Source organism: Prionailurus bengalensis, chromosome X, assembly GCF_016509475.1.
Source record: "Prionailurus bengalensis isolate Pbe53 chromosome X, Fcat_Pben_1.1_paternal_pri, whole genome shotgun sequence".
Taxonomy (NCBI): Eukaryota; Metazoa; Chordata; class Mammalia; order Carnivora; family Felidae; genus Prionailurus; species Prionailurus bengalensis.
The window spans coordinates 47,242,209-47,262,959 of NC_057361.1; the positions used below are offsets into that span (position 1 = coordinate 47,242,209).

A 20,751-nucleotide genomic window follows, 5' to 3' on the forward strand; every position below is an offset into this window, starting at 1 on the left:
AGATGGGTATGAGGGGAGGTAATTTTGCCTCACCATCTGTGAAACATTCTATAAAACCAATGTAATCAAATCAATATGATATTGACATATGAATAGACAAATCTGTGCAACAAAAAATCCAGAATTATACAATACATAACATTAGACAAAGATATTAGAGCTGTATGACAATTTTAAAGCAGTGATCATAAGAATGTTTCAATGAACAATTATAAACATGCTTGAAACAAAAAAAACAGAAAGAGAAGATATAAGAAACAAATGTAAATTTCAGAACTGAAAAATACTGTATCTGAAATAATGAAAACAGATGGACTCAACAGAAGAATAAAAACAATGGAGAAATAGAAAGTACTCAATATTAACAAAAGAGGAAATAGACTGAAAAAAATAAACTTAGGGATCTGTGGACTACAGCAAAATATATACAGCATTCAGATAATCAGAGACCCAAAGAAAAGAAGTGAGAGTGTGGGGATGAAAAATCATTCAAAGAAATAACAACTAAAAATTTCTTCACTAATATGACAGAAACATAGACCTACACATTCAGGAAGCTCAGTCAACACAAACAGTATAAACCCAAAGAAATACATGCCAAGACACATTATAGTCAAACTGCTGAAAACTAAAGAAAAAAGAAATTACAAGTAGCAAGAAATGACACATGTAAGGGAAAAAACAATTTGAATGAGAGCCAAAATTTCATCAGAAGCTATGGAGGCAAGAAGGAAGCAGCACAACATTCTTCCAAGTGCTGAAAGAACTATCAATCCAGCAAAAATATCCATTAGGAATAAAAGGGAAATCAAGACATTTACAGATGAAGGAGAACTAAGAAAATCTACTGACAGCAGGCCTACCCTAAAACTCTAAACAGAGAAGAAATGATAAAAGAAGAATCTTGAAACACCAGGAAGGAAGAAAGAACAACCAAAGAGTAAAAATACAGGCAAACAGGTGCGCCTGGGTGGTTCAGTCGGTTAAGCGTCCGACTTCGGCTCAGGTCATGATCTTGTGGTTCGTGGGTTTGAGCCCTGCATTGAGTTCTTTGTGCTGACAGCTCAGAGCCTGGAGCCTGCTTCAAATTCTGTGTCTCCCTCTCTCTCTGCCCCTCCCCTGCTTGCTCTCTCTCTCTCAAAAATAAATAAACATTAAAAAAAATACAGGTAAATAAAATAGACTTTCCTTCTCTTGGGTGTTAGAAGTTATGTTTGACAGTGAAACAAAAATTGAAACACTGTATGATATGGTTCTCAATGTATGAAGAAATATTTAAGACAAATACATTATAAATGGGAAGGGTAAAGGGATGTGAATAGAGGTAAGGTTTCAACCTTCCCCTCAAACTGGTAAAATGTTAATTAAAATGTCAATACCAGACTGTGATATGATGTATATATCTATTATACATATAAATTAAACAAGAGCAACTACTAAAAACCTATACAAACCACAGGCTAAAAATTCATATGGAAATACAAGGGCCCTGAATAGCCATAATAATCTTGAAAAAGAAAAACAAAGTTGGAAGACTGACACTTTCTGATTTTAAAACTTACTAGAAATATATGGTAATTGAAATAGTGTGATACTATTATAAGGACAGACCTATAGACCAATGGAATAGAATTCAAAGTGCAAAAATAAACAAATACATCTGTGGTTAATTGATTTTCGACAAAGGTGTCAAGACAATTCATTAGGGAAAGAATGGTCTTTTCAAATGGTTCTGGGACAACTGAACAGCCACATGAAAAAGAATGATATTGGACCCTTACCTCACATCATATACAGAAGTTGACTTGAAATGGATAAAAGACCTAAATGTAATAACTAAAACTATAAAGCTCTTAGAACACAGGTGTAAATCTTCATGACCTTAAACTATGAATTAGGCAATGGTCTCTTAGATACAACACCGAAAACACAAGCAAATAAAGAAAAAAGTAGATAAACTGGACTTTTGTTCTTTCTAGGACACTATAATGAAACTGAAAAGACAACCCCCAGAGAGAAAATATTTTTAAATTACATATAAGATAAGGTACAATATCCAAAATATATATTAAAAAAACTCTTACAACACAACAATAAAAAGACAAATTACCTAATCAAAAATTGAGCAAAAGTTCTGAATAGATTCTACTCCATAAAAAGATACACAAATGTCTAATAAGCACATGAAAAAATGTTTGACATCAACAATCATTAGGGAAATACAAATTAAAATCTCAGTGAGGGGTGCCTGGGTGGCTCTGTCGGTTAAGCATCCGACTTTGGCTCAGGTCATGATCTTACAGTTTGTGGGTTCAAGCCCTGCATCGGGGTCTGTGCTGACAGCTGAGTCTGGAGCCTGCTTCAGATTCTGTGTCTCCCTGTCTCTCTGCCCCTCCCCTGCTCACGCTCTGTCTTTCTCAAAAATAAACATTAAAAAAATAAAAAATAAAATAAAATCTCAACGAGATACCACTTCACATGCACTAGGATGGCTATAATCGCAAAGACAGACAAGAACAAGTGTTGAGGAGGATGTGGAAAAATTGAGACCCTTATAAATTGCTAGTGGGAATGTAAAATGGTGTTAGGTACTTTAGAGAACAGTTTGGTAATTCCTCAAGAAGTTAAAACAGAGCTAACATATGACTCAGCAATTCCTTTCTTAGGTATGCACCCAAGAGAACTGAAAATATACATTAACACAAAACTTTGCACATGATCATTCATAGCAGCATTATTCATTATAGTCAAAAAGTGGGGGCGCCTGGGTAGCTCAGTCAGTTAAGCGTCCAACTCTTGGTTTCGGCTCAGGTCATTATCTTATAGTTTGTGGGAGTGAGCCCCACATCGGGTCCTGTGCTGAAAGCATGGAGCGTGCTTGGGATTTATCTTTCCCTCTCTCTCTGACTCTCCCCAGCTTGCACTCTCTCTTGCTCTCTCTCAAAAAATAAACATAAATTAAAAAAAAACACTTAAAACAACACAAACGCCTATAAGATGATGAAAGGATAAACAATATGTGGTATATCCATGCAGTAGAATATTGTTCAGCCATTTAAAGACTAAGTACTGACAAATGCTATAACTTGGATGAACCCTGAAAATATTTTGCAGAGTGAAAAAGCCAGACACAAAGGACCACATATTGAACAGTTCCATTTGTATGAAATAGAAGAGGCAAATCCATATACAAAGAACGGACAAAAGTGGGTTGACAGGGGTGAGAGGAGGAGTGGAAGGAATGGGGAGTAACTGTTAATGAGTACAGGATTTCTTTTTGAAGTGATGAAAATTTTCTGGTATTACATAGTGGTGATGGCTGCACGACATTGTGGATATATTTTTTAAACTTAACTGCACTCTTTAACATGGTAAGTTGTATGGTGTGTGTTATATACCAATTTTTTTGTTTTTTTTTTTTTTCTTTTTTTTTTTTTTTTTTTTTTTAAATTTTTTTTTTCAACGTTAATTTATTTTTGGGACAGAGAGAGACAGTGCATGAACGGGGGAGGGGCAGAGAGAGAGGGAGACACAGAATCGGAAACAGGCTCCAGGCTCTGAGCCATCAGGCCAGAGCCCGACGCGGGGCTCGAACTCCCGGACCGCGAGATCGTGACCTGGCTGAAGTCGGATGCTTAACCAACTGCGCCACCCAGGCGCCCCAGTACCAATTTTTTTGAAAAGTACACTTAACTAAATGAAAATGAAAACTGAACATATCAAAATATATGACACAGCTAAATCAGTGCTGAAGGGGAAACTTACAGCACCAAATGCTTACATTACAAAAGAGGTAAAGTCTGAAATCAATAATCTAAGCTCTTGTCTCAAGACTGGAAGGAGCAAAATAAACCCACAGCAAGCAGAAGGAAGGAAAACAAAGATAAAAGCAGAAATCAATGAAGCTGAAAACATAAACAGAAAAAAATCAATTGAGACAGAAAGTGTTTCTTTAAAAAGTTTGAAAAATTGACAAACCTCCATCAGATTGACACAGAATAAGAAAAGGCCCAAAAAACTAATACCAGGAATGAAACCAAGGATATCAGGGTGCCTGGGTGGCTCAGTCAGTTGAGCATCTTACTCTTGGTTTCAGCTCAGGTCATAATTTCACAGTAGTGGGATCAAGCCCCAAGGTGGACTCTGTGCTGGCAGCTCAGAGCCTGCTTGGGATATTCTCTCTCTCTCTCTCTCTCTCTCTCTCTCTCTTCCCTCTCCCTGCTCTCTCTCTCAAAATGAATAAATAAACATAAAAAATTTAAAAAAAAAGAAACAGAGGATATCACTAGAGACTTGGAAGACATCAAAAGGATAATAAGAAAATACAATCAACAACTCTGCATACATAAATTTGACAACTTAGAGAAAATGGACCAATTCCTTGAAAAGCACAAACTACCATAGCTCACCCAATATGAAACAGATAATTTGAATAACCTACTAAAGTTTAAGGAAATTGAATGTTAATTAAAAACTTCCCCATAAAAGAAATCTCCAGGTCCATGTGACTGCACTAGAGAATTCTACCAAAGGTTTGAGAAAACTTAACATTAATTCTAAAATCAAAGAATGAAGTTTAAGAAATCAAGGAAGGAGCACCTGAAGTGGCTCAGTCGGTTATGCGTCTGACTTTGGCTCAGGTCTTAATCTCACAGTTAGTGAGTTTGAGCCCTGTGTCAGGCTCTGTGCTGACAGCTCAGAGCCCGGAGCCTGCTTTGGATTCTGTGTCTCCCTCTCTTTCTGCCCCTCCCCTGCTTGCATTCTGTCTCTCTCAAAAAGAAATAAACATTAAAAAACTAAAAGAAAAGAAATCAAGGAGGATCTAAATAAATGGAAAGACATACTGGGTTCATCAAAGACTCAACATGGTAAAGATGTCACCTTCCCCAAATTGAGACAACTGGGGGCACTTTTTCAAAACATACACTCAGATCCCACCCCAGACCTAAAAATCCATAATGCTAGGGGTAAAGCCTAGGCATGTATTGTTTGGGGGGGGGGGGGGGAAGCCCCACCCCCACCCCAGGTAATTCTGATTTATAGACTGCAATGCCAGCCTCCCAGTCACTATTCCTAGAGCCATGGGGCTGAGAGACCTATTCTCTACCTGTCCACCAAGTTGGCATAGCCCAGTGCAAGAGGTCCATCAACCTCTTCCTGTACCTTCCCACCTGCAATCTCCCCAAGGAACTATGCTGCCTACTAGCCATCACATGCATTTTCTTAAGGTCCAATTCTGAGTCATCAGCTGATATGAGAGGGTTTTCCCACATAATCGGATCAATATATTATAGGAAGGATCTACCTCTGGTACCACAACCTCCCTTCCTCTTCCAGCCCTCCTGAAACCCTCCCAGAGGGGGCCCAGGGAAGACCTGTAGGAATGAAAAGTGTCTGTCCTTGCTTCACGGAACATTTATAGCACTTGTCCACCTGGTCCCCAAAAAACATCTCATTCTGGTTAGAGGAGCTGCTCCAGCACTCAAAGAGAGTCAGATTGGCATTTGTTGGGCGGATCAGGTAGAAGATCTTCTCACCCTGAAACAAAACAGGTTTAGGTGCCAAAAATATCAACAATTTCCATAAAAATCCTCCAGAGGGTCTCCAAAAGGATATTTTCTCTCCCATGCTCCAAGACCACATAATATGACAGATTCTCCCCCAAACCCATCCAGTAATCATTTTTATGTGGATTTGGAAAACTTCAAAAGCTCCTTTTGTACTTTGTGCTTTTGGGCCTCTGTAAGATTGACAAAAAATGATTTGGAAAGGGCATTCAAAACAAAATTGTTCAACTTAGGACAAATATACACCAAAAGCTTCTACTTTAGATACAAAGTCAAATGAAAAATGGCCTCTATAGATGAGTAGATCAATACTACTAGCCGTAGGAGAATTTAAGGCCACATTACTGATGAGAAAATTGAATTTGCCTTTAAATGCCATTTACAGAGAGTGTTCCTTCTCACACCTGCAATCAAAGCTAATAAAAGTTTAAAAGTTCAGTAATTGCCCAAGGACTTCTAAAAGATTATATGTTAGGCGATTATCTGTTGGAAAAACATTTTATTTCCTAATTATGTTTTGCCTAGACAATCACCAGATTATTTGGTTAAAAAGAAATAAAAGCCCACCAGCACAAAAATATCCTCAACCTACAGCTGATTAGTTTAACCAATATTTCCTGATAATAAATTTCAATGTAGAAGAGCAATAACACTAGAAATTATCTATTGCACAATTGGAGAAATTTCATTCAGATCTGTAGATTAGATAACAGTATCCTATCAATATTGATTTTCTGATTTTGATAACTATACTGCAGTTATATACGAGAATGCCCTTATTTTCAAGAAATATGCACTGAATTATAAGATAAAGGGACACATGTCTGCAACTACTCTCAAATGTTTCAGAAAAAAAAAATATATATATATATATACAACTATTTTATCATGTTTGCTTTATAGAATGAATATAATAAAATGTAACATTTGGGGAATCTAAGTGAAGGGCACACAGGCATTCTTCCTACCATTTTTGCAATTTTTCTATAAAAAAGGAATTATTGGGGCACCTGGGTGGCTCAGTCGGTTAAGCATCCGACGACTTCGGCTCAGGTCATGATCTTGCGGTCTGTGAGTTCGAGCCCCGCGTCAGGCTCTGTGCTGACCGCTCAGAGCCTGGAGCCTGTTTCAGATTCTGTGTCTCCCTCTCTCTCTGACCCTCCCCCGTTCATGCTCTGTCTCTCTCTGTCTCAAAAATAAATAAACGTTAAAAAAATTAAAAAACAAAAAGGAATTATTTTAAAATGAAAAAGTTAAATCTAACATTTGCATAGCAGTGATTTACATGCTCCAATTTCATGATAAACCAGTGGAAACAACTAGTTTAGGATTTGTGATCATTTGGACAAGAGCCATATCCAAGTCTTCTGCTCTTTCCTTGGCATTTCTGATAAGAAAAATAAATAGTATGATGCTGGAAAAGAATCAAAATTACTTAAGAAATTTGTTTTCCAGGGGCGCCTGGGTGGCTCAGTCAGTTAAGCATCTGACTTCAGCTCAGGTCGTGAACTCACGGTTCATGAGTTTAAGCCCTGGGTTGGGCTCCGTGCTGACAGCCTGGAGCCTACTTCGGATACTGTGTCTCCCTCTCTCTCTGTTCGTCTCCCACTTGCTCTCTTGTCTGTCTCTGTCTCTGTCTCTCTCTCTCTCCCAAAAATAAATAAAGATTAAAAAAAAATTGTTTTCCAGACTTTAAAAATCCTTCATAGTCACTGATAATCAATACGCTAATTACAAAATTGAAACAATCACTAAAAGGGAAACTACCCATAGGAAGGCTAACATTAAAAAAAAAAAAAAACCTGTCATGGGCACCTGGGTGGCTCAATTGGTTAAGTATCCAACTCTTAGTTTCAGCTCAGGTCATGATCTCACTGTTCGTGAGATCAAGCCCCACATCGGGCTCTGTGCTGACAGTGCAAAGCCTGCTTGGGATTCTCTCTCTATCTCTCTGACCCTCCCCTACTTGTTGCACATGGTCTCTCTCTCAAAATAAATAAATACACATTAAAAAAAACTTGTTATATATATGCTCTATCTTGGTGGTGGCAGTTATGCAACTACATACAATGTCAAAACTCATCAAACTATACATTTAGAACAGATTAATTTTATGGTGTATAAATTATACCTCAATAAGGATGGGGGATGGGAAGTTTCTCATGTTACCAAGAATCTGCAGTAAATATGAACATTTCCATACATAGTCATAGGAGTATAGATTGGTTCAATTAACAGCCAGAAAACCTTAGGCATCTGCTGTTATTCAAAAAAATGTTAAGCATCAAAACTGTAGAGACAGTTTATATGGCATATCCACTTAGTGCCCAACCCTGATAGAGTAGTTATATGGAAATGTTACCCAAACAGAATCTGGGAGGCAGGTAGACCTCAGCAGCCTCTTCTGTGCTGCCACGTGAAACAAAGAGGGCGGCCCAAGGCCAGGCTGCCTCTAGAAGCCACATTCATTCCTACCTTGAGCACATGGTACCAGACCGAGGTGCCACCAAAGTCAATGTGAAAGTCTGTATAGCTATCCCGCACACTCATGAGGCAGTACTTTTGCACATTGGGCCTCTCAAATATACACTCCTCTGGCCACAAGTTCTCCACCCACGAGAGCTTCCGAACAATCTTGGGAGTCTCCACAAGGTTAGAAAGCCTAGCAAGGAAGGGGTGGAGAACAGATGTCAGCTGATTGGGAATTAAAGATTAAAGCCTGAATAAAATGCTCCCCATCCCAGTGAGAGTCAAATAAGACAAAGAAGTCCTTTCCACAGGATCCCCAAGGGCACATAGGATACTTATTTCTATAAGTCTGGTCAGCATCCTCATTCCACTCAGCTCTAGAAGTCCCAAGTCCCAGCTCCACAGCATTCCCCAGTCAAAGGAGGTCATTTCCTCCACAAAATGCTCATAACTCCCTTCACCCAGGTCCACTCACTTGGCACAGAGTCAATAACAGTTATTGTACTGTCCCCATGTCTTAATGTCTTCTTTATGAGGAACCATTAGAGAAACCTTTCAAGGGCTCAGTTTCAGGTAGTGTTTCTCCCCAACATCTGGTTGTTTTTATCTTACCTAAAACCACAAACCTTATGATATTGCACTCCTTCCTTGTCCTTACTTTCAGGAAATTGACTGAAAACGCTACAGTCTTTCTCTAACAACTATCCAGACACTCATACACGCATTTTGTGTGCAGATTACCCACCAGATGCATCCTATTTCTCCACTTTTATTTTCCTTTTGTGCCAGTTTTGTCTGTTCTTTCCTCTCTGTATCTCTGTAAGCTACCTCAAAAATAGCCTTTCAAGATGAAGTGAGATACAAACAAACACAGCTTTAAAAAAAAAACCCTCATGTTGTTAACTCTGATGTTAATACCAACAGCAAGGATTTTAATACTGTATAGTTATTTAAAATGTTGCCATTGATGGAAACTGGTTGAAGAATACACAGGACACTCTGTACAGATTTTTGCAACTTCCTGTAAATCTATAATTATGTCAAAATTAAAAGTTAAAAAAGTACATAATCAGACAATAAGTTTTCTAAGTGCAAAAAGATATGTTACAATTTGGGAAATTTCCCGCATTTCTGAGCACAGAGAAGGCTACATGTATCTACTGAGTGCATGAGTCCAGATAGAAGGTTAAAAGGTTATAAAAAGCTCTTTTTTCTTTTATATCTAAGTAACCTTACCCTTAGAGAAACTACTTGGGGGATATTCAGTAAATCTATTTCCAGGGACAGAGGACCTATACTGGGCCACACCAAAATCTAAATACCAAAAAAAAAAAAAAAAAAAAAAAAGTCTAAGAAAGCTGTCCTGAGTCTTGGAGACAAAAATTAATTAAAATAGCTACTGTATAATCTATCCAATGTTAGAAACTGTAGAAGAGAAATATAATTTGGTTGTTATAATGGGAACAGCTACCCTAGAAAGTATAAACCAGCTCATCATCCCAAAGGAAGAAACTACCAAGAGGAAGGGAAAAAGGAACACTTATACTCAGTATATCACAAGTTCCAGGGACTCTGTTAGGTTTTTTTACTTACCCCTGCTCCTCCTACCTGGTATCAGAGAATTCCAAACTAATGACATTGAGGACTTTCTCCCTCTTCCCACTATAATAGTATTTCACAAAATCACCAAGCTTCATCTTGCAGTCAGCCTGGCGGGTCACATCAATCACATCAATCTCTTTGTCAGAACCTAGAATAAAAAGATAGATTCTGCACCAAGTGGTCTCAGGGACCGGGGAAGCCTCCCTCCCCCCTTCACCTGTACCTAGAATGGACTGACACTCAAAACTTCTCACCGCACACACTGTATTTGTATGCATGTATGTATGTATGTATGTAGGAATCCCTCACGCTCTCCTTACACCAATGTGCTGGGTCCAGGCCTATTAGAGTAACACAACTGCCTGACATACAGTCTCACTCATGATACAATCCACATGCCTGGGCCTATTCCCTCACTTCTCTTCCTATCCCCGAAATTTAATGCCCAGAAGACAAATGGCACATGAGGGCAAAAATCAGAGGCTTTCTTATCTCAAAAGAAGGGAGACTCCTGGGGCACCTGGGTGGCTCAGTCGGTTAAGCGTCCGACTTCAGCTCAGGTCACGATCTCGCAGTCAGTGAGTTCGAGCCCCGCGTCGGGCTCTGGGCTGATGGCTCGGAGCCTGGAGCATGCTTCCGATTCTGTGTCTCCCTCTCTCTCTGCCCCTCCCCATTCATGCTCTGTCTCTCTCTGTCTCAAAAATAAATAAAAAGGTTAAAAAAATTAAAAAAAAAAAAAAAGAAGGGAGACTCCCATGATCCCTGGAATTTCCCTGGTAAAAAAAAAAAGTGGGGCTCAGCCTGGGGGCTCGGGGCCTATTAAGGAGGAAAAGAAAACCAGGATTTTGGTTCTAGTTTTGCCAAAGACTGACTCCGGGCAAAGCACTTTACCTCATATTCCCAAGATGGCTAGAAAAGAAATACAAAGGTAGACTGGAAGCAAAGGGTCACTGGTCTTGATGGGAGTGAATGATGTCACAGTTAGGATAGTTCATCTTTCTTACCAACATAGTGTTCCACGTCCCTCACAGTGAATGATGGTGAAGGCAGCGTCATCCCCAATCCATCCTTCTTCAAGACTAGGATGGGCACACTGAAGCTATTCTCCTCCAAGAATTCCACAGTCAGCTGACTTCCAGTGGGCTTCAGAATCACTTCATCTGAGCTGTGGGCCACATGAGAGAAAGCCTGAGCCCCAGAGGCACTGACACTAAAGGCTTCACTTGATGCTGCCATTCACCCAAGGGGTGGGGCCTTCCTGAGCAGACCTTAATGTGGACTGTAAACTAATGACATATACCTCATGTGCCAGGGAAGAAATGACTTATGCAAGGTAAGAAACCAGGTCACTGGCAGAGGTGGGGAGCTAACCCAAGGATATCTTGTTAATAGCATACTCTTCTCTGAATGGCAAAAGAAGAAATCAGTCAATAACCTGCCCAGAAAGAAAAGATGTATCTGCAATTTTAGTTAATTTACTCTAACCCAGAGCAGGGTCACCCATTTAAAACACTGGCAAATAAAAAAAGACTGATTTGCAAATGACATATCCAATAAAGAGTTAGTATCCAAAATACATAAAGAACTTACACACTCAACACACACACAAAAAATGCAAGTAATCCAATTTAAAAATGGGCAGAAGACATGAACAGACACTTCTCCAAAGAGGGCATACACACGGCCAATAGACACATGAAAAGATGTTCAACGTCACTCATCACCAGGGAAATGCAAATCCAAACTACAATGAGATATCACCTCATACCCGTCAGAATGGCTGAAATCAAAAACACAAGAAACAACAAGTGTTGGCGAGGATGTGGGCAAACTGGAACCCTCATGTACTGTTGGCGGGAATGCAAAGTGGTGCAGCCACTGTGAAAAACGGTATGGAGGTTCCTCAAAAAAATAAAAACAGAACTACCATATGATCTAGTAATCACACTACTGGGTACTTACCCAAAGAATATGAAAACACTAATTTGAAAGGATAATATGTACCCCTATTTTATTGCAGCATTATTTACAATAGTCAAATTATGGAAGCAACCTAAATGTCCATCAATTGATGAATGGATAAAGAAGATGTGTGTGTGTGTGTGTGTGTGTACACACACACACACACACACACACACACACACACATACATATAATGGCATATATATACATTGGAATACTATTCAGCTATAAAAAAGAATGAAATCTTACCATTTGCAACAACATGGACAGAGCTACAGAGTATAATGCTAAGTGAAGTAAGTTAGTCAGAAAAAGACAAATACCAGATGATTTTACTTATATGTGGAATTTAAGAAACCAAACAAAGGAAAAATAAAGAGACAAATCAAAAAACAGATTCTTAACTACAGAGAATAAACATGGTTATCAGAGGGGAAGTAAGTGGGGGGAATGGGGGAAATAGGTGAAGGGGGTTTAAGAGTACACTTATCTTGAAGACCACTGAGTAATGTATACAATTGGTGAATCACTATACTGTACACCTGAAACTAACAGAACACTGTATGTTAACTATACTGGAATTAACATAAATAAAAAATAAAAAATGAAAGACTGATTAAAAAACAATTTTTACAACCAATTTCTCAACACATGTATGTAATTAACTAGAAAACAGGAGTTTTTATTTTTTTAAATCATGTTGGAGGAAGATGGACTATTTGACCAAGTTGTGTTGGAACAAGCAACTGGAAAAATATTAAGCTCAATGTCTATCTTTCTCTTTACATAATTCTAGATAGATCAACATTTAAATTGAAAAAAAATGAAGCCATCTGTATGTCTTCTTTGGAAAAATGTTCATGTCTTCTGTCCATTTCTTAACTGGATTATTTATTTTGGTGGTGTTGAGTTTGATAAGTTCTTTATAGATTTTGGATGCTAATCCTTTATCAGATACATCATTTGCAAATATCTTCTCCCATTCCACAGGCTGCCTTTTAGTTTTGTTCATTTTTCCAAAGAAGACATATAGGTGGCTAATAGACACATGAAAAGATGCTCAACATAACTCATCATCAGGGAGATACAAATCAAAACCAAATGAGATACCACCTCACACCTGTCAGAATGGCTAAATATAAACAGGAAACAACAGATGTTGGTGAGGATTTAGAGAAAGGGGAACCGTCTTACACTGTTGGGGGGGAATGCAAACTGGTGCAGCTACTCTGGAAAACAGTATGGAGGTTCCTTAAAAAAATAAAAAATAGAACTACCCTATGACCCAGCAATTGCACTACTAGCTATTTACCCAAAATACACAAAAATATTGATTCGAAGGGGTATATGCACCCCGATGTTTATAGCAGCATTATCACCAATAGCCAAACTATGGAAAAAGCTCAAGTCTATCGACTGATGAATCGATAAAGAGGATGTAGTGCATATATACAATGGTGTATATATACAATGAAATATTACTCGGCCATCAAAAAAAAAAAGAAATCTTGGGGTGCCTAGGTGGCTCAGTCAGTTAAGCATCCTACTCTTGATTTTGGCTCAGGTCATGATCTCACAGATCGCAAGACTGAGCACCACACTGGACTCTGTGTTGACAGTGCAGAGCCTGCTTGAGATTCTCTCTCTCTCAATCTCTCTCTCTCTCTCCCTTCCTCCCTCCTTCTCTTCTTCCTCCTCCCTTGCTCACACACGAGTGATCTCTTTCTTTCTCAAAATATATAAAATTAAAAAAAAAAGAAGGGGCGCCTGGGTGGCTCAGTCGGTTGAGGGCCAAACTTCAGCTCAGGTCATGATCTCACAGTTCGTGGGTTCCAGCCCCACATCAGGCTCTGTGCTGACCACTTACTCAGAGTCTGGAGCCTGCTTTGGATTCTGTGTCTCCTTCTCTCTCTGCCCCTCCCCCGCTCATGCTTTGTCTCACTGTTTCTCAAAAATAAATAAATGTAAAAACAAAAATTTAAAAAAAAAAGGAATGAAATCTTGTCATTTGCAATGATGCGGATGAAGCTAGAGTGTATTATGCTAAGCAAAGTAGTCAGAGAAAGATAAATAACATATGATTCCATTTATATGTGGAATTTAAGAAAGTAAACAGATGAACATATGGAAAGGAAGGGGGAAAAAAAGAGAGGGAAGCAATCCATAAGAGACCCTTAACTATAGAAAACTGAGGGTTGAAGGAGAGAGGTGCATGTGGGATGTGGGTGGGGGGTGGGGTAAATGGGTGATGGATATTAAGGAGGGGCACTTGTGATGAGCACTGAGTGTTATATATAAGTGATAAATCACTAAATTTTACACCTTAAACCAATTTTACCATATGTTAACTAACTAGAATTTAAATAAAAACTTGAAAAAATGAAGCCATATAGTAGAAAAAATATGGGAGAGACAAGGCCCACTAGTCATTAAAAATAGCAATAAATAAATTTAACTACATAAAAATTAAAATTTCCTACAAGGAAATATAGGGGTGAATATACCTTTTTGAATTCATGTTTTCATGTTCTTTGGGTAAATACCCAGTAGTAGAATTACTGGATCATAAAAAATTTCTATCTTTAATTATTTGAGGAACCTCCATACTTTGTACTTTTTTGCATATGTGGATTTTCCACAGTAGCTACACAAGTTTGCATTCCCACCAACAGTGTACAAGGGTTCCTTTTTCTCTACATCCTCTGTAACACCTGTCATTTCTTGTCTTTCTTATTCTCACCATTCTGACAGTTATAAGGTGATAATCTCATTATTTAATGTAGCCTTATTTACAATATCTAATATACAGAAGCAACCCAAATATCCCTGCATAGATGAACGGATACAAAAGATGTGGTATATATATATATATATATATATATGTATATGTATATATATGATGGAATATTACTGAATGGATACAGAAGATGTGGTATATATATACAATGGAATATTTCTTGGCCATAAAAAGAATCAGATCTTGCCATATGCAACAACATGGATGGTCCTAGAGAGTATAATACTAAGTGAAATAAGTCAGATATAAAAAGACAAATATCATATGATTTTACTCATATGTGGATCATGAGAACTAAGTAATGGATAGAATTGCTAAATCATTATATTATATAGCTGAAACTAATATAATACTGTATGTTAATTATACTTCAACAAATAAATGCTTAAATAAAATTTTCTGTAAGAAAATCTATTATAAATCAGTAAAAAATGGGCAGTAACCCAATAGAAAAATTGTCGGGGCGCCTGGGTGGCGCAGTCGGTTAAGCGTCCGGCTTCAGCCAGGTCACGATCTCGCGGTCCGTAAGTTCGAGCCCCGCGTCGGGCTCTGGGCTGATGGCTCAGAGCCTGGAGCCTGTTTCCAATTCTCTGTCTCCCTCTCTCTCTGACCCTCCCCCGTTCATGCTCTGTCTCTCTCTGTCCCAAAAATAAATAAACGTTGAAAAAAAAATTTTTTTTAATTGTCAAATAAGCAGGAAATAAACAGAGAAATAAAGATGACTTACAAAGGCACAAAAATATGTGCCTTCTTCATAACTAGATGCAAGTGGAAACATTTCATATTTTATCTTATCGGAAAGGCAAAGAGCTTGATAATAAACAGTGTTGGCCAGGATATAGGGAAACAGCCATCCTCACACACTATCTAGTGGGAATAAGAAATGGTACAGTCACTTTGGAAACAAGTTGGCAACATTTATAAACATTTTTAAAGCAGATAATCATTAGTCTTACAATTTCACTTTTAGTTAGTAAATCTACACATATACTTAATCCACATATGCAAAAAAGTACAAAGACATTCACTGCATCATTTTTTTCTAACAGCAAAATACTAGAATCAATTTAAGTGTACATCAATAGAGGATTGGTTAAATAAATAAATAAATATCCATACAATGGAATACTAAACATCCATGAAAAAGAATGAAAACCACCAGTATGTGCTGGTATGGACTGAGCTCCAAGATATATAATTTAGGTTTAAAAAAAAGCAAGATGAAGAACACTGAGTGTATTTATGCTTTTTTTAGAAAAGTAGGATACACACACACACACACATTTACATAAGTAAAACCTATTTCTGGAAGAATGTACAAGAAACTTGTTGACTAAAGAAGGGATCTGAGGGGTCTGGGACAGAAAGGAGACTCACTGCCTCTGAACAAACAAATCAAAAGATATTAAGGTGAAGAAACACATAATTCTAAGTAACATTTCAATTACAAGAAAGCTGAAAATGGTTGCATGAATTAAAAACCAAGCAAAAGTGAGTGCTTTATTCATTACTTTTTCTAATTCATTATTTTTGTGTAAGGAACTTCTTTTTAATAAGCTCATTTTACTATTTTTAAAAGGTAAAAATAAACCACCTGGCTGGCTTAGTCAGTAGAGCATGTGACTCTTAATCTCAGGGTTGTGAGTTCAAGCCCCAAGTTGGGCACAGAGTTTAATTTTAAAATAAAAATTAAACAATTTTAAAAAACACATTAAAAGGGAGAAAACTTTTTTTATTTAAAAGAAATACATGACCGAACATATTTTTTTTTTATTTTTAAAGAGTTTCCTCTTGTCTACAATGAGAGAATTAAACTTTTTGATCTTTAGACTCCTAGTTGAAGCATTCCTTGGGTGCATGCAAATATCCTCTAACAGGTGAAAACTGACTCCCAATCTAACAAAAGTTTTTACAAGTGGACCTTAATGTACTCTGCATGTAGGATGAAACTCTAACAATGTTTCTTAGAAAAATGACTAAAAGAGAAGATTCCTCCCAGAGGGAACATTCCTAAATGGGGGAGGCATCTAATGAGACAGCCAGTGGCAAAGTTGGGAAGAAACGAATCCTAGCCTCCCAGAGCCCTGGCATTCACCAACCCTCACCTGTCAAAGGTCCTACTCCGGAGCTCTCTAATGAATGTAGGACTTCCGGTCTTCACTGGCTTCCCCTTGTGTGTATCATGCCCTTTCGAAGATACACGGCGTTTTTTCACTAAGCCAGAGAAAGACACAAGACTGAGTCAGAATGGCCATGAGCTATGTAGGGTTCCAAGAGCAAAGGCCTCAGCAGATCCTGCTTCCCTTCCAGTCTAACAACCCCTTGGAGCACCTAAAGTCAACGAGGCCCTCACATACTCAGGAAAAGTTCCTGGTGAGGTTGGTGCTTCCTCTGGGAATTCCCTAGGAAGAGAGGGAGGTAAAGCTCTGCAATTCTGCCCTCTCACTGGGGCAGCTGCTAACCTGCTGGGCCTACACAGGCTTTTGCTATTTCCCAAGCGCTCAGACAAAGGCAATCTTCCTTTTAAGCTTCCTTCGTTTTGTCTCACCTCTGGACCACTTTCTCTTGAAAACTCCAAGATGTACTTACTAATGGAGGGCCCATGTAAGACTTCACAGTTGGGGCAGTGGTAGAGGTCAATGTCAGCAGCTTTCTCTTCTTCAACGCCAACACAACTAGAAAAGAGAAAAACAGCCAACGTTTAAATTTTATTTTTCGTAAGGTCTAGAACTGTGCTGTCCAGTATACATAGCTATTTACATTTAAATTAATTCAATAAAATTTTAAATGCTGTCCCTGCATCATCTAGCTACATTTCAAATGCTCAGTAGCCACATGTGGCTAGAGGTTACCGTACTTGGCAGATTATCAAACACTTTCACCAATGCAAAAAGTTATATTGGACCACACTGGTCTACAACAATTATGACAGAGCTAAAAATGTACAGACAGCAAAGCTTCATTAAGACTCAGAATGGGGGTGCACCTGGGTGGCTCAGTCGGTTAAGCATCCAACATCAGCTCAGGTCATGATCTCACGGTTCGTGAGTCTGAGCTCCACATCGGGTTCTGTGCTGACAGCTCAGAGACTGGAGCCTGCTCCAGATTCTGTATCTCCTCTCTCTGCCCCTCTTTGGCTCACACTGTCTCTCTCTCAAAAATAAATAAACATTTAAAACATTTTTAAAAAAGACTTAGAATGGTAAAAGCTAGAAGAGATTCTAAAACAGTGCTGTTCAACAGAAATATAATGTAAGCCAGATATATAAGTTTAAATGTTCTAATAATCACATTAAAAAGGTAAAAAGAGGGGTGCCTGGGTGGCTCAGTCAGTTGAGTGTCCCAACTCTTAATTTCGGCTCAGGTCATGATCCCAGAGTCATGGGATGAAGCCCCATGTCGGGCTCCACACTGAATATGGAGCCTGCTTACGATTCTATCTCTCTCCCTCCTTCTGCCCTTCTCCCCTGCTTGTGCACACTCATTCTCTCTAAAATTAAAAAAAAAGTAAAAAGAAACAGGTGAAATTAATTTTAAAATTTAATTTAACCAATATATCTAAAATATTCTGACTTCAACATATAATCAAAACTTTAAACTTTACTGAACTATTTTACTTGATTAAATGAAAAGGACTGAAAAGAGTATTTTATAATCAACAGTGGTTCTGAGTGAAGGATTACAGGTCATTTTTCTCTTATTTGTATTTTCTAATGCTCTACAATGAACATATGTTACTTATTTCATAATGTAATGTATAAAAAAGTTCATTTAATTTTGAAAATTTGAGTTTAAGTTTATGTGAGATGTTCATCTCACAAAAGTAAATCCTTCCTCACCAGTCATTAGCAGCCCTCCTAATAACTTCTGGCTAAGATTAAACTCCTAAAATCCTTGGTCAGCCACACACAGCAGGGAGCATAAAAATAGGGCAGAACTCCAACTTTTTCCTCCAAGATCATGCTCACAAACTGACTTCTTGGGATCAGGACCCCACCCCTGTCCCAACTGCTAACTGCTAATCCTGTGTCTGTAAATCTGCTGCATATCAATAAATTGGGGATATCACATCAACTTGGTGGAGTTTTTCTAAGGGCTCAGATAATGTATTTAAAGTAGTTGGCACACACTCTGGAAAACAGTATGGAGGTTCCTCAAAAAATTAAAACCAGAGGGACGGCTGGGTGGCTCAGTTGGTAAAGTCTTGAGCTCAGGTCATGATCTCATGGCTCGTGAGTTCAGGTCCCCCGTCGGACTCTGTGCTAATAGCTCAGAGCCTGGAGCCTGCTTTGGATTCTGTGTCTCCTTCTCTCTCTGCCCTTCTCCCACTCACGTTCTGTCTCTGTCTCTCAAAAATGAATACACATTGAAAAAAATTTTTTTATTAAAAATAGAACTACCCTATGACCCAGTAATTGCACTACTAGGAATTTATCCAAAGGATACAAACATGCTGATAGAAAGGGTGCATGCACCCCAATGGCTATAGCCGCATTATCAACAATACCCAAACTATGGAAAGAGCCCAAATGTCCATCAACTGATGAATGGATTAAGAAGATGTGGTATATATATACAATGAACTACTACTCAATGATCAAAAAGAATAAAATCTTGCCACTAAGTGAAATAGCCAGAGAAAGACAGATATCATATGATTTCACTCATATGTGGAATTTGAGAAGCTTAACAGGTGAACATAGGGGAAGGGAAGGAAAAATAATGAGGGAAGCAAACCATAAGAGACTCTTAAATACAGAGAACTGAGGGTTGATGGGGTAGAGGGGTGGGGGTATGGGTTAAATGGATAATGGGCATTAAGGAGGGCACTTGTTGGGATGAGCACATATTACACATATGTGATGAATCACTGGGTTTTACTCCTGAAGCCAAGACTACACTGTATCTTAACTAACTTGAGAATAAAAAATAATAAATAAATAAAATAATAAAGTGCTTAGCACAGTGAGCACAGAGAAGCACATCTCACCCTTCACCTGCCTAAACTTTCTTTAAATATATTCCCCAGACCTTGTAGCATTAACTCACTTTGTCAGACCACATGCTTTCTCTGTCTCACACCCGTTAGCCTTGGTCACTGCTCAAGAAGGAACCACTAGTCATCCCTCTCTCCTGAACTTTCATCCCATATAGCTGTGTACTTTCTCCACCCCCAAACATCCACTGGTCATCAACATTCCTAACTTTTCTCTTGTATCCCCAAGCAACCCCATTTCTTGGTAAACAAACCCATCTAATTCATAACCCCTTCAACAAACCCCTTCTTCACCTTCCTGGCTTACTGACCACAGCTTCTCCTAGGAGAAGCCATCTTCTCTATACAAGTGCTACTCGGTGTGGTCCACAGACTAATGCTCATACGTGAACTGTTCACCACAGGTCTGTAATAAGTACAAAAAGTCAGCATGAGCATCCACAAACTTTTATGACAATTTGGCTGAGTAATTTTATGTCTGTTGAATCTAACAATAAGAAATTGGGGCTTATATTTTGTATAGCTTTTTTGGTTCATCCATTTTTCTAGTAATTCATTTTTTATTGTACCAAATAATTGTGTCCATTATTGTTTGGAAATTTTAAAAAACAGACAAACCCGGTCCTTCGCCACAGAACATCTAAGAAGCACTGTGCTAGAACCCCAATCAGGCAGAAGTTATGCATTCTACCAGACCCTTATGTAACTCAGGGCTGTGTTGGAAGCAGACATTCCCCTCACTCTCCAGTGAGAGATCATCTCTCCTCTACCCCTGTGTATGATCTCTTACTCCTTTTTAAAAAAATGTTTGAGAGAGAGAGCATGAGCGAGTGGGGGAGGAGCAGAGAAGGAGAGAGAGGATCCCAAGCAGGCTCTGCACTGTCAGCACAGAGCCTGATGAGGGGCTAAAACCCATGAACCACGAGATCATGACCTGAGCTGAAATCAAGAGTCAGATGCTTAACCAGCTGAGCCACCCGGGTGCCCCAGATCTCTTACTCCTTTGAGCTTCATATCATCTAGACATGCCTCTTTCCACTCCTCTTCACTGTCAGCTCCTCAGCTCCCCAACATACCCCTTTCACTCATTTAAGAACCTGTTCACAGATTCTTCTCCATCCCAAGTCCTGCCAACATCCTACATGATGTTAGTACTGATGCAGAGGCCCAACACACTGGCCTCTTAGCTCTTTGACCTCCTTATCTTCAGAGGCTGGTGTCTCCACTTCCCTTTCAGCTATCAAATCTCATGGTCATCATCCAGCCCTTGTCAATACTTGCAATAACTCCACATCTAGAATATGAAATTCATACAGCATACTTGTGACCACAAATATAATCATCCAGCTCTTATTCAT

The 20,751-nt window shown here is 38.7% G+C and overlaps 1 protein-coding gene across 4 annotated transcripts in view; it reads right to left on the bottom strand.

Annotated features, from left to right (window-relative positions):
* The window catches only part of PHF8 (PHD finger protein 8), a 93,172-nt gene that overhangs the window by 54,456 nt on the left and 17,965 nt on the right, over positions 1 to 20,751 (bottom strand). For all 4 annotated transcript variants that reach the window (XM_043569770.1, XM_043569768.1, XM_043569769.1 and 1 more), the window contains exons 3-8: positions 16,987 to 17,072; positions 16,503 to 16,611; positions 10,643 to 10,803; positions 9,645 to 9,786; positions 8,043 to 8,229; positions 5,376 to 5,538 (exon numbers count right to left, since the gene is read on the bottom strand). In XM_043569770.1, coding sequence (XP_043425705.1) covers positions 5,376 to 5,538; positions 8,043 to 8,229; positions 9,645 to 9,786; positions 10,643 to 10,803; positions 16,503 to 16,611; positions 16,987 to 17,072 — 848 coding nt within the window. The remainder of the gene's footprint in view (positions 1 to 5,375; positions 5,539 to 8,042; positions 8,230 to 9,644; positions 9,787 to 10,642; positions 10,804 to 16,502; positions 16,612 to 16,986; positions 17,073 to 20,751) is intronic.